Raw genomic sequence first — 14,705 nt, 5'->3', positions numbered from 1 at the left:
TGGCCAACCCAATATTAGCTAGTACGTGTTGGCTCCTTCAGTGGAGACCCTAATGAGTCATTAGCTGCTCACTAGAGACCTTGTCTATCAGATATTGTAGCGGTAATTCAGACTGTTGTAACTTATGGACTCTACATTTTCATGCATTCACTCACCAAGGATCAATCACCATGAATTCCTAATGGACAGATAAGTAAGGAAAATTTTCTTTTTATGTTATATATGCTTCTCTTTCCCTCCTTCCCTCCCTCCCTCCCTCCTTTCCTTTCTTCCTTCCTCAGTTCCTTTTGCATCATTATCTGTATATCTAGGACAAACCTGCAATTAGAATAACAAAGTATGCTTAGTCTATGTAAGAGATAAAAACATGTCCCTGGGGATTGAGGACTATGAAGCACTAAGAGGCAATTCAAGAACTAGAAATTTGGGGCAATATTTTCTCTAGTAAGAATGACCTTATTATTTTTTTTTTTAAAGATTTTTTTTGATGTGGACCATTCTTATTTTGTTTATTTTTTGAAATAAATTTATTTATTTATTTATTTATTTTTGGCTGCATTGGGTCTTCGTTGCTGGGTGTGGGCTTTCTCTAGTTGCAGTGAGCAGGGGCTCCTCTTCGTTGTGGTGTACGGGCTTCTCATTGCGGTGGCTTCTCTTGTTGCAGAGCACGGGCTCTAGGCGCACGGGCTTCAGTAGTTGTGGCGCACAGCCTTAGTTGCTGACGTGGACCATTTTTAAAGTCTTTATTGAATTTGTTACAATATTATGTTTTGTTTTGGGTTTTTGGCTGCGAGGCACGTGGGATCTTAGCTCCCCGACCAGAGATCAATCCTGCACCCCCTGCATTGGAAGGCAAAGTCTTAACCACTGGACCGCCAGGGAAGCCCCAGAATGACCTTATTTAAACAGATATTTTAAACGGAAACTTTAGCTTTTACTTGTATAGATTCAGAGATTTAAAATTTTTCAAAATTCTTACACTCTGAACAAAGGAATATGATAGAGCAGAAGCATCTGCATAGAAGTCTAACTTTGATTTTGAATACTGGAGTAGAAGGAAAGGAATTGTGTGTCATTTTATTGACCTTATTTTTCCTGGGCCAGATGCAGTAGAAAAAGGGAGGAGAAGATATACAAAGCAGAAAATTCCTTTGAGTATATGGACAAGTGAAATACATCTTTGGGGGTAAAATATCTTATTGCTAAAACGGCAAACTGAAAATATCCAACATTGGGAGAATTGTGGTGTGTTAGCTAAATGTAGTAACTAATAATAAATAATAATATAATAAGAAATATTATAAACTCAGACAGATAAATTAATTCTTCAAATTCATAACATAAAAGTTCAGAGTTCTTGCAGTCTAATTCAAAATTCTAGGTTGAATAACCCAATATGGATTGATTTTCCATTTATATTTCAAACGACAATAAGCCACTGCCTTCACATAATTATATCAAGTGAGGAGAAAAGGAAATACCCGAATCATCAGGGAAAAATAACATGAAACATATTTGTGATTCTCTTAAAACCATTCTGAGCATCCTCATTAATGTATTTATTATGAAACTTTAAATATATGTTAACAAATTTAGCTTTTCTTTTTTAGAGTATTGACTTGTTTTATTTAAAATGGTGCATATTCATTATAAAAAATATCAAGTTATACTCAAGAACAAAAACAAAAAACCAACCCAGTTAAAAAATGGGCAAAGGACTTAAATGGACAGTTCAACAAAGAAGATGTACAAAATGACCAATAAGCACATTCGCCATCACTAGTGATAGGGAAATAAAAATCAAACCACAAGGACATACCACTTCAAACCTATTAGGATGGTTATTCTAAAAAAAAATAACAAACGTTGGTGAGGATGGGGAGAAATTTAAACACTTGTACTTTGATGGTGGGAGTGTAAAATGAGGTAGCCTCTGTGGAAAGCAGTTTAATGGTTCATAGCTAGTGGTGATGATTGCACACCATTGTAAATGTATTTAATGCCTCTGAATTGTACACCCCAAAATGGTAAAAATGGTAATTTTTATGTTATGTATATTTTACCACTGTTAAAAAACTTAAATTGAGTAATAAAGCAACTACAAAGAAGAGATCAACAAATTGTTTTAGATTCAACTTTCTAGAAGGAACCCATGTTAATGTTTGGTAGTCATTCTAATACCTTATTCTGTGCATTAAACTTTTTGTTGTGATATATTACAGAAATTATCTCTATAAAAAAGTATAGAGAATAATATAAACAACACTTATGCACATGGACATGCTGATTTGTTTAACATGAGCTGTGGCCTAGGCCTGATGAGGGGCCTAGGCACACTGTGTGTGCCTGCAAAGTTAACCAGCCTGAGTGGGATGCAGACTTGCAACGGTGGCCTTCTGTAAAATGATCTAACCAAACCAACTTAGACGTAAAAATGATCACTAAAGGAAATTGGGAACTGCGAAAAGCCACAGGTCTCATCATTAAATGTTTCTGTGATAAGCATCATTATTCTCCGCTTATGTTATTTGGTAGTACTATTTATCTTATTTTGGTCTAATCCTAAATGTTATTGTAAATGTTTTCCTTTTATTTCTATTTCACATGTTTCTGGATATAACATTATAAAAGAATATTGGTAATATGTATTTGCTTTTATAGGTCACTGGGGTATGTTTTTAAAGAAAAGATGTAATAACATCAAGTTGAATAGCCTGCTGTAAATTAAGTTTAGAAAGTCAAGTTTCTAAACTTGTTCTAGTTTGAACTCTCTGTCATTACCTTTTTTGTAATCTTAGACTAAAACACCATCATTAAAGCACAAATAGCAGTTGACTATTTTGCATATTTTATAGTAAGGCAAAGTTAATACAGAGTTGGAAGTATCCAGTAAAATGGCCCAAATGCAATCATTTGTCCCCACCTCCTCAATTTTCCATACATATTACTTATTTAGTAAGTATCAATAAAGAATGTCTGAATTTCTAACCTTGCTCCACCCTTGTGTGAGGATTTCCCTAACCTTTCTCAGCCTCCATTTACACATCTGTAAAATAGACATGATAATAGGGCTTACTTCCTAGGTTTGTTATGAGAGTTCAGTGAATTAATATGGAAAATAAGTTCTTAAAACAATGCATGCACAAAATAATATATAATATAAGCTACTTTTATTATTGTTGTTGTTATGATGGTATTCCTACTATGTATTCAAGCCTAGAATGAACATTATGAGAGCTAGTATTGTGATTTATTTATTTGGAGATAATGTCAGAAATCTGAATTTGCAGCCCTTTATGAATGGGAGGCCCTAGCCAAATGGCCCTCCTAGCTCACCTAGCCCTGAAGTAAAGTTCAGTTGGAATCAGAGAAAAAACCATCGGAAGACTTGATTGAGAGGAAAGGACTGAACTGAGCCCTGAAAGATAGGATGTGCAAAGGCTGTGTGGGAGGGACCCAGCTCCCCAACACCTGCCTCCTTGCCACGTGCTAGGTAGGCATTCTACTCTGTGCTTTACAACCTCTCTCTGCGTTCATGACGTCACGCAGCTAGTGTTTGCCAAATCAGGGATTTAAACTCTGGTTCTCCAAAGCCTTTCTTATTTCCATGCTAAGCTGCTACTTTGATAATTACAGGTTGTATTATTCTGTGCCTTAGCCAGTTAGATGCTGCTTAATATCCCATTAGTTTTTAGTGGATGATTTTGTTGTTGTTGTTTTACTGATATATTCCCCTGAATTTTCCTATCTGCGTATATGCTGAATGGTATGCTTGCCTTGTAATTTAAAATTTGCTGACTTCTGTTTTCTCATAACTTAGGTGTAATGTCTTTGCTGAGGCCTCTTCTTCTGGATGTGGTCCCAACAATTCAACAGACTGCTGCTTTGGCTCTGGGGAGACTGGCTAATTATAATGATGACCTAGCAGAAGCAGTCGTGAAGGGCAACATTCTTCCACAGCTTGTTTATTCATTGGCAGAACAGAATGTAAGAATTTTTAAAAACTAAGTTATATGTTTTTTTGTTTGTTTGTTTTGGATTTTTAAAAAAATTGATAGTTTGGGTACAGTTGCAAGTTTGTAGGCATAGAATTATTAGGATGTTAATACAACCTTCAATTCTTTGAACTGCATGTAATAATACTTTTAGGGTATTTTACTTTGGGGCTGATAGGCAGCTTTTCTCCATTACTGTTAATATAAGGAGAAAACATATTACAATTTTTAATGGAATTATACATAAAGCAGTATTTCTCAACATGGGTTTATTCAAGTTATAGGATCAGTCTTAGAAAGGTGTATGGAGCCCTGGGCAAATAAGTTATATACAATGGTGAAATCTGGTTAATGGACAACGTAAGAGACAGCTCTGAAGCAAGGGGGAGAGAAGCATCCAAAAGGAAGGAGAATGCATTTAACGGAAGGTTTGACAAAGCATTTTTTTCCAAGTATGCAAGCATGTCAGCCCTTTTAAGGGCCATATAAGAGTGCCGCCATTGTTTTTTTCATCCTGTCTGGTTCCCTCTATGTTTCTAACAATAGTTAAGGATCTTCCTCTACATAGGGTCTTGGACTGTTCATTCCATCCTGCTAGTTTATCATAACCTAGGGATGTATCTTTCTTGACGTGTCTTTAAGATTAAATTCCTATTTGTTGTAACCAAAGGACAAAAAATACAATTTAAAAAATGGGGGGACTTCCCTGGTGGTGCAGTGGTTAAGAATCCGCCTGCCAATGCAGGGGACACGGGTTCGAGCCCTGGTCCGGGAAGATCCCACATGCCACGGAGCAACTAAGCCTGTGCGCCACAACTACTGAGCCTGCGCTCTAGAGCCCGCGAGCCACAACTACTGAGCCTGTGCGCCTAGAGCCCGTGCTCTGCAACAAGAGAAGCCACTGCAATGAGAAGCCCGTGCACCGCAACGAAGAGTAGCCCCTGCTCGCCACAACTAGAGGAAGCCCGCGTGCAGCGATGAAGACCCAATGCAGCCAAAAATAAATAAAATCAAATCTTAAAAAAAAAAACCAAACATAATGAGATAGCACTCTACCTACTAGGATGGCCATAAAAAATAAGAGAAAGAAAAAAAGGAAAATAATAATAAAAGTGTTAGTGAAGATGTGGAGAAGTTACGTAAAATCGTGCAGCTGCTATGGAAAACAGTTTGGCACTTCCTCAGCAAGTTAAACATAATTACCATATGACCCAGCAGTTCTACTCCTAGTTATGTTTCTGAAGGAGTTGAAAACAGGTGTTCAAACAAAACTTGTGCACAAATGTTCATAGCAGCATTATCCACAATAGCCAAAAGAATGACTAGATAAACAAAATGTTATGTATCCATACAATGGAATATTATCAGTCATAACAAGGGATGAAATCATGATACATTCTACAACATGGGTGAACCTTGAAAACTTTATGCTAACAGAAAGAAGCCAGACAAAGCTACATATTGTATGATTCCATTTATATGAAATATCCAGAATATGCAGATCCATAGAGATGGAAGCAAATGAATGGTTACCAGAGGCTGGGGGGAGGAGGGAGTGAGAAGTGGCTGCTTAGCATGTAGGAGGTTTCTTGTTGGAGTGATGAAAATATTCTAGAACTAGATAGGTATGGTTCCACAACATTGTGAATGCACTAAATGCCACTGAATTGTACACTTTAACATGATTAAAATAGTAAATTTTATGTTATGTGTATTTACCAAAAAAAAATCCTAATTGTTTAAAAATGTGCCTTATTTTTTTAGATTGGAGAGTAATTTGCTAATAACTGTCTTATCCCTAGGAGGAGTTACAGAAATTTTATTTTTCTTGTAGGCATTCCTTCTATCATCAAATGCTTGGACTCTTAGCTCCTTCTCTGAGGGCAGGGTCTGTGTTTGGTGTCTCACATAGAAGGTTCTCAACAGAAGTTTTCTAAGTGTGAATGAGTACCCATTAGCTGTAAAGAGACAAAAAGTACTAGGGCAGAAGTGAGGAGAAAGTGACAATGTGAAGCATCATTCACAGGCTTCTGTCTCCTTCCCCTACCAGGCCTTTAGCCCATTTCTCACAGGAGATTTAATCTCTTCTTTATGAGGTACAAAGTCCTCTGGTTTTGCTTTTCCTTCCTTTTTTTTTTTTTTTAAAAGGGTAATTCTTTTGGTGAGGAATTCCGGGAGAGAAGAGAGTTAGGGATTTGGAATGAGATCAGAGAGTGATATTCTAGGCACTGTAGTTAGTACTGACTATTGATGCCCAGTAAAGTGTGAATTTGAAAATTCTGCAATATAAAAAGTCAAATTAGCTTAAGGTAATGACAAGAAATGTGTCACCGTTATTTTTCCACAATTTTGAGAAAATAATCTATGGGAAGCTACTCTAAAACTATTCTAATTTTTATAATAAAGTAGGAGATTTTTGGTTACTGATATGTAAAATTAGACTTTATAACAAATATCTTAATGCCTCTATATGTTGACGTTTAAGAAACTAAAGAAATAAATCAAAACATCATTACTAACATAGCATATTTCTTATCTTGTCAATATATACTGATTTTGGAGATATAATATGTTAAATTATACTTGATGTATTTTCTCTCACATAATTTTTTATTGAATCTTAATATTTCAGCCTGCATAAATAGAATGCTTTCAAAACAGATGCTCTAGTCACCTAGTCGCTTTTTTTTGTAGTCACTGTAAAGAAATAGAAACTTAGAATCTAAAATAGGGCATTAATTGGGCTCTATTAATGAAAGATAGAGTTAGGAGACTATTACTGTGTCATTATGCTAACCATGAAACAGTGAGTGTTATAGCCGAATACTTCCTCTACATCTATTTTTTTTTTAGCAATATGAAGAAAAACAGGTTAGTCTTGTGTTTCAGTTTTATTTCTTAATCTGATAATATTTACATATAGAACATATTATAAATATGAAGCATTACTTGAAATTCACATAATGGTAAGTCATTTATATCTTTGTAAAAAAGCATTTCTAAGAAGGGATAAATAACATAACCCACTGTTGGGCTGGTTTATTTGCCAGGAGGAGTTTTAAAATGTATCATGAATATTTTGCCTTTATGTTTATCTGATGATTGCTAAGTGAGCCTCAGAACATAGTTGTTATTTCAGGATAACGTGGGACACCAGAAAGGTTAGTTGAGGTCATGCTTAGAGACTGAGGGCAAGTAAAGGAAACGAATTTGTTAGGTGACAGTTTAGTTGCATGCGCTAACAATCTAAGAGTTCCCATAGGGCAAACAAATACCTTTCACTGTAATGCACAAACATGAAATCTCATTATTTTATGAATTTGTAGGAACTATAATGTTTATATTTCATTTTATACAATTTCCAAATGCATGTTTCAGAGTAAAACATTTGAAATGTATTTTAAGACTTAAATCCTTTCAGTTCAGTTACTGAACAAAAGCAATGGGGGAAACATCAAAAAATCAAAATGATATTGCAGGATGTTTTTCATCTCTTATATTTAATAGCTGTTGAGCTTTTTTTCTTAGTTTTATTTTTTATTTTATTATTTTTTGAGCTTTTTTTTTTAATATATCAATGTCATTTTAATGTTGGTTTTGGTCTATTTTAACTTTTAGCTCAATTCACTTTGAGTTTTGTCTATTTATCCTTGTAGCGTTTTTACAAGAAAGCAGCTGCCTTTGTGTTACGAGCAGTTGGTAAACATTCTCCCCAGCTAGCTCAGGCGATAGTGGATTGTGGAGCACTGGATACGCTGGTGATATGCTTGGAAGATTTTGACCCTGGAGTCAAAGAGGCTGCAGCCTGGGCACTTGGCTATATTGCAAGACATAATGCAGGTAATGGGCCTTACTATAAAATAGGATTGTTAAAGTTTAGATTAATTAGGTAAATCTGGTTTTGCTTAGTAAACCATAGATATGAGAGGTCTTTTTTTTTTTAATTTTTAATTTTTGGCTGCATTGGGTCTTTGTGGTGGTGCACGGGCTTTCTGTAGTTGTGGCGAGCGGGAGCTACTCTTCATTGTGGTGCACGGGCTTCTCATCGCGGTGGCTTCTCTTGTTGCGGGGCACGGGCTCTAGGCGCGCGGGCATCAGTAGTTGTGGCTCGCGGGCTCTAGAGCACGGGCTCAGTAGTTGTGGCGCACGGGCTTAGTTGCTCCGCGGCATGTGGGATCTTCCCGGACCAGGGCTCGAACCCGTGTCCCCTGCATTGGCAGGCAGATTCCCAACCACTGTGCCACCAGGGAAGTCCCAGATATGACGTGTTAATGATGTTTCTATACATTATGGGAGATAAGTTTTGAATGATGGCCAAGTTGTTTGGATCACAAATTCACCAAAAAACGTATCCATTTCAGTCTTTATGTTAGTTAGCAAAAGAAAAATTTGAAGTCAGAAGGGGAATCAGGGGGATGTGGGGAGAATGAGATATTGATTAGCTTCAAGGACCTTGGTAAATTGGTTCCGTTACAAAATTGTTTGAGTTTGTCACCCCTCAGGGGACATTGGGTCTTCATTCTCACTTATGGTAGGGTGTTCCAAGCCAGCCAGGAGCCATGTTGTATGAGTGAACAATGTTGAAAAGATATGGACGTGGTAACTTGCTAGAACATATTTGTATTCAGCCCATAATCGTCAGGAAGGAGGAGAAAGAGGAGCACCTTTTCTTATAAACTGAGCTCAATGAAGCCATCAAGAAGGGGCCTGGGTCTCTTGTGTGAAGGCTGTGCTGACACACCTGATCTGTAAAAAATACATAGGGAACAAAATTGCCCCCACCACTTTACAGAAGTTGCTAAATAGTATGAACAAATAGCACAACAAGAAAATAACAGTTTTAAAACAAACATATGTAAAAGTGTAAACTTTGCTGATAATCAAAGAACTGCATATTAAAACATCAGTGAAAGTATCTTTTCCTACCTATTATTATTTGGGGGAAAAAAAGAGTAAAGCAGAAATAAAACCAAGTGGTTAAGAGCATTGTGGCCTTAGGACAGGATCTGAGTTTGAGTCCAAGTTCTACTACTTAGTTGCTGTGTAACCTTGGACATGGCTTTTAAACTTTCTGAAACTTAACTTCCTCATCTGCAAGAGAGGAAGTACTGCTTCAGAGATTTGTTGTGAGGATGATGAGATAGACCAATGCTTGGTACATGGTAAAGAATCAATAAATGTAAGGTATGAATACTGTATTAATACTGAAGGTTTGAGAGGGCATGAAGATATATCTGTCCACTGATGGAGGCACTACAAATTGTATAAACTTGTGCAAAGGCATTTGGCAAAACTAATCTAAGCCATGAAAGAGTTCATGGTTACTCTAGAAAGCCTGATTTGGGAATTCATCCTAAGGAAAGAATCCCACAGAATGAAGAAGCTGCATTCATGCAAATGTTATTATAGTATTATTTCTAATACCAAAACCCCTCAAATATTTGGCAGGAATTTAGTGGTTAGTTTACTTAATGGAATCTCACTCAACAAATAAAAGGTAATTATGAATCCTACATGATAACATGGAAAAGTGATTATAATGTGAAAAAAAGACAAAGTTGCGTGTTACAATTATAATAATATAAAAATAAATTTTTATGTGGATGTAAATTACAAGGACGTACATGTTTGTGTTACTAGGGTGATAGAATTAAGGATGTTTTTAATTTGTTTTCCAGATTTTTCAGTGTGTGTGCATGTATAAAATAATAGCTACCGTTTATCAAGTAATTACCGTGTGCCTGGCTCTGTGCAGTATGCTTTAGGATATTATCTCATTTTGGCTACAGATACACTTAGGGCAGGTATTACTCTCCCTGTTAAAAAGAGGAAGAAAGTGGAACTTAGGATACCTGAAGTCATGTTAATGGTGGAACCAAAATTTGAATCTAAATCTGTCTTGACTCCAAAGCCGTATGTCAACCCCTGTACCATACAGTTTCATTAAGTACTCCTTGAAAGAGTTTTGAAGAAGAAACTCAGAACAGAAACAGGAAGTGGCTGTCCCATGGTTATGTTTAATTTGGTTTTTAAATGGTGACACTATTAGAAACAAAATAATAAAATGATATAAAAGTAAATTGAGAAAGAAAACTATTGTTATGCTTAGAATGATTCAGAATTGGTATATGAAAATTATTTCTTTAATATCTGGATTTTGGTTTTCCAAGTAGCTTCACCCTAGGACTATTGTTTAACACATGTTGATTGAGAAAACTAAAGCAATGTTTTAAATTAGAAGCTGGTTATCATGGGGAAACTACCTGAGTATATTTAGTAATTTTTTTTTTTTTTTTAATGTCAGAAGACTTTACGGCAAACAGATTGTAACATGAGTATTTTAAAGAGTGGTGCGAGAGAGCTTTGAGGACAACCATACAGATACGCTGAGGCAGGTGCCCATAGGTAACCTTTCCATACCTCCCTTTTGTTGAATCTGAGGCTAAATGATTATAGTTCATAAATAGGCTCTGTTTTCGGGATTCTATTCCAATTTTTTGCTATAATCTGGCTCCCACATGGAATTCCCAGTGTAATTTCAATATTTCACAGTAGTTAGGGGCTTGGGACCCAGAAGCTCCCAGAAGAGATTACTGCATAGATTTCTCAGAAGGAAAGGGAATTGTTATCTAGTAAGCAGTTAAGTCATCATTCACATCCTGAATATCAGTGAAAATAGAAGATTTACCTCCAAATAACCTGATTTCTTTCTTGATGATCTCTTAAAAATGGAATATATTGAGATTAAAGGGATTCATTCAGTGTTTTCTTCTGGGTGTTCATGGTAAGTTGTTTGATTAGATAGTTTAAGAAATATAAACCTTAAAGGAGGTGCAAAAGAAATGTACCTTTAAGGGCAATAAGAAAGGAACCTTTAAAGAAAAACGTTTTGTGCATAGGAAACAAAAATAAAGTAAGCATACAATTAGTAGAAGAGGGAAATCTATGGGCATCATCTGACTTTTCCTTATTTGAAAAATGCAATTTCTAAAAGTTACTTCTATGTATAGATTTTAAAGCATTTTACAGATAACCAAGGGAAACTGGGGGCTATCCACCAGAAATGGTGGCGGTAGTGGTTTTAACCCTGGGCAAATGGTCTCATTAAATTTCCACGATTGACTCACCAGGTACGGAATACAACTGATAATACGTACCTCTTACTCGGAACATAAATAAGCTACTTCTTTCTACTCTGGGCTCCTTAATAAAGGTTGAGGTAGAATTCTTCTCAGACTGGTTGTCCCTCTTAACTCCGTCTTGCTACATTCTCCCACTCAGCAGAATTACTCTGGTTACATATTTACCTAATCGATGTCAAATCTCTCACTATTTCCAAGGACTAGTCTTGCTTTTGGAGCTACAGGGGGCGAGGCAGGAGGGGCGGTGGGCTCTGCGGCCTCGGTGCTCCCACCGGTAGGGCCCAGGCAGGGGCTTCCTCGCGCTCAGGGCCCTCCTTCCTCGCTCCGCCTGGCAGCCTGGCTCTGGCCTCGCGCCCATCGGTGGCACAGCAGCTTCGTGGAGGAGCGCCGCCAGTCAACTTGTGTGCAGCACATGGCAGTCATCAGAGTACTTGGGACAGAGGTGAGAGCAGCGGCCTGGCTGCAGCCTGAGGAAGGAGGAGCCATGTACGTGTTTTGTAGGAATGATCTTCCACATTTGGGCTGAAAACTTAAGTTTTCAGTGTTTGTTTAGGAGCGTTAGCTAAATATTCTGTCTCTTGTAAACTTTGTCTCCTGTAAACCTTTGCTGTCTCAGAATAAACTTTGGCTGTTCTCAGTCCTGGCAAAGAGGAATACGTTTGATTAGGTGTTCTAAAACATTTTAATTATTAACACATTATATTATATATATATATATAATATTAACACATTATAGGTGAAGAAACTGAAATAGAGAGGTTAAATGATTTATTCTGATCAGACAGCAATTTATGGCAGAACTGCTTGGCAATTACTCAAAACCCTTCAAAGAGTCTTCCTTTTTATAATGTGAGAAAGGCAAGTGTATCAAAGCTCATCATTCTTCATTTTAAGCTCCTTGTAGTATCTGATAGTCTTGCCAGATACCTCTGTTTTTAATCCCTGATGACTGGTTTCTACATGTGTGACTATTCTTTCTCCCAGGGATATCATTTATATCCTAAATCAAATGAGAAATTTCCCTTCCAGCTCAGTAGCAGTCAGGAGAGGAGATTGCTGCAGCCACAGATGAGCGGTGCTTGCAGGAATTGGCTCATTCTGATACTACAGAAACATCGAGTAGATTACATGCTGTTTACCAAATAGATAATGTAAGGAAGGAATCCAGACAGAGCTGGCTGGCCTGATTCTTTTCTGTGTCATATGTCAGTAGTTGCAGTACGCAGGCTCAGCAGTTGTGGCACGTAGGCTCTAGGGCATGCGGGCTTCAGTAGTTACGGCTTGCGGGCTAGAGCGGAGGCTCAGTAGTTGTGGCGCACGGGCTTAGCTGCTCCGCGGCGTGTGGGATCTTCCCGGACCAGGGCTTGAACCCGTGTCCACTGCATTGGCAGGTGGATTCTTAACCACTGCGCCACCAGGGAAGTCCCTAGAAAATTTTAAATTTTATACGTGGCTCACATTCCCATCTCACAGCACTGACTTAGAGTTCCTGTGCCTGCACTCTGTGTTTTGTGTGTGGGGGGGGGGGTTTTGTTGTTAAAAGGCAACGTAGTGGTGATGCTGTGGTCTCAAAAAGTCACACTTAATATTTATGCTTATTAATCAGTATAACTGAACAGTAATATGTGTAGTAAGTTAAGGAATGTGGAACTAAACTTACCATTTGAGGAGAAGTAAATGATGAGTCAACTTCGAGCAATCACTTACTGATGTAAGGGCTGAAATGTACTTTATAAGAGGCCAAACTACCAGACTCGCACATTGTTGATGGGGCCACATACTGATAATCCCCTTTGGAAAACAATATTGCAGTCATATTAGGTTGACTTTATGAAATTACCTATATTTGATTGGTTTTGACTTAACAAAAACAGCAGTTTCATGTGGTTTAATCTAAAAATATCAAGAACCTCAAAAAATGTCAACATTCTTCCCCTCAGGACCTTCACCTCTGAGCCTCTATCTTAAGTAAACACATACATGCACACACATATGTGTGAATGTGTGTGTTTGTCTAACCTGTAGAGTATATATGTATCAATGTAGGACCCGTGGTAGCCAGCCTCCCAAATGCCCCTCAGAGATCCCATGTCCTGGCATTCTCACCCTTGTATAGTCCCCTCCCACATCGTACCAGGATTGGTCTGTGTCACCACCAGAATGCTGCAGAAGTGATGGTCTGTCACTTCTGAGAGTAGGTGACCAGCTCTGCAGGATCGAGGCTTCTGTGGTGGGGTTCTCTCATCACTCGCTCTGAGGGAAGCCAGGTGCTGTGACATGAGGACACTCAGGCAGCCTGTGGAAAGGCCCATGTCATGAGGAGCTAAGGTCTTAGACAACCAGCAAGAAACCGGAGCTTCCTAGAACTACATGAGTGAGCTTGGAAGCAGATCCTACCCCAGTTGTGCCTTCAGACGACTGCAGCCCCTGCAGACAGTGTGACAGCAACTTCATGAGAAACTCCAAGCCTGAACCCCCCAGCTAGGCTGCTCGTGGATTCCTGACCCACAGAAAATATGAGATAAGGAATGATGCTTTAAGCTGCTGAGTTTGGGTCATTTTGTATGTAGCAATGGATAACTAATAAATAAATGTAATCTTAATGCACAGAGAAGTTCACTGTACTGAACTTAAGAATGGCAAAGCCCCGAAGCAAAAAAAACAATTAAGTGTCCTGAGTAGCTGGGGTGGGGGGGGGGGAGGTTAAGTAAATTATGGAATATTTACTCAGTGGGATATCATGCAGTTATTAACAATGTTGGGCTGGCTCATCCTCAGGAATAAAAGTGGACAGTGGAGGCCCACAGGTAGCTTCATTAACCACCCAGAGGCAGTCACCCCAAGAACTGCTGACCGGGGACCACTTGTATGAAAACACCCTGTAAACTTTCTAACCATCCAGTGTTTCATTTCTGTTTCCTCTGTCCTTTGTGTGTTCTTGTAGAGAATTCCACTGGGGCACTGCTAACCCTTTACTGTTTAGCCTCCTTCGTCAGCCTGAGCTCCTCGAAGGCAGGGACTTGCCTAAAACTGGGCTGGAAGAAAGAACAAATGCCAGTGAAGTTCGAAAGGTTGAATAATAAAATCTGCATTTTCCATCTAAGGATTTTTTTTTTTCCCCCAGCAGAGTGCGGATTGTAGGTGGAACGAAACTACAGTGATTGTTGCAATATTATATAAAGCAAGTAGAAATGAATGGAAACATGTCTAGATACAAAAAGCGTATTTTGTAAAAAGCTAATTCCAAGTAATTTATTGTTTTCTTCATTACAAGAGCACTCCAGACCCTCTCTGTAACTTTGCCTTTTCCAATTCAGCTTAGTCTCAGCTGTTGAGTAAAGTATAAAACTAAAAGTTGCTAAAATCGGGGTTTTAAAAATGGCTTTGTATCTTATGCTACCTATGATCTTCCAAGGCCGTACCCAACTCTACCTTTTCCCACCTTCTCTTTCTCTTGTCTCCACTTCTTGACTTTTCCTTTCCGTATTTTGAAGCTGTTTTTTATACTTGAGCCTTGTATAAGTGCGCCACCCATCCAGCTGATTGTAATTTCTTACTAAGGCCCCGT

The 14,705-nt window shown here is 38.1% G+C and overlaps 1 protein-coding gene across 1 annotated transcript in view; it reads left to right on the top strand.

Moving 5' to 3' along the window:
• SPAG6 (sperm associated antigen 6) overlaps positions 1-14,705 on the top strand; it is a 72,268-nt gene that overhangs the window by 13,798 nt on the left and 43,765 nt on the right. Inside the window, exons 3-4 of the mRNA XM_061181593.1 lie at positions 3,821-3,987; positions 7,652-7,835. Coding sequence (XP_061037576.1) covers positions 3,821-3,987; positions 7,652-7,835 — 351 coding nt within the window. The remainder of the gene's footprint in view (positions 1-3,820; positions 3,988-7,651; positions 7,836-14,705) is intronic.

The sequence above is a fragment of the Eubalaena glacialis genome, chromosome 2, assembly GCF_028564815.1.
Source record: "Eubalaena glacialis isolate mEubGla1 chromosome 2, mEubGla1.1.hap2.+ XY, whole genome shotgun sequence".
Classification (NCBI taxonomy): domain Eukaryota; kingdom Metazoa; phylum Chordata; class Mammalia; order Artiodactyla; family Balaenidae; genus Eubalaena; species Eubalaena glacialis.
The sequence above is the reverse complement of the archived record's forward strand: the minus strand, read 5'-3'. Positions and strand labels throughout refer to the sequence as shown.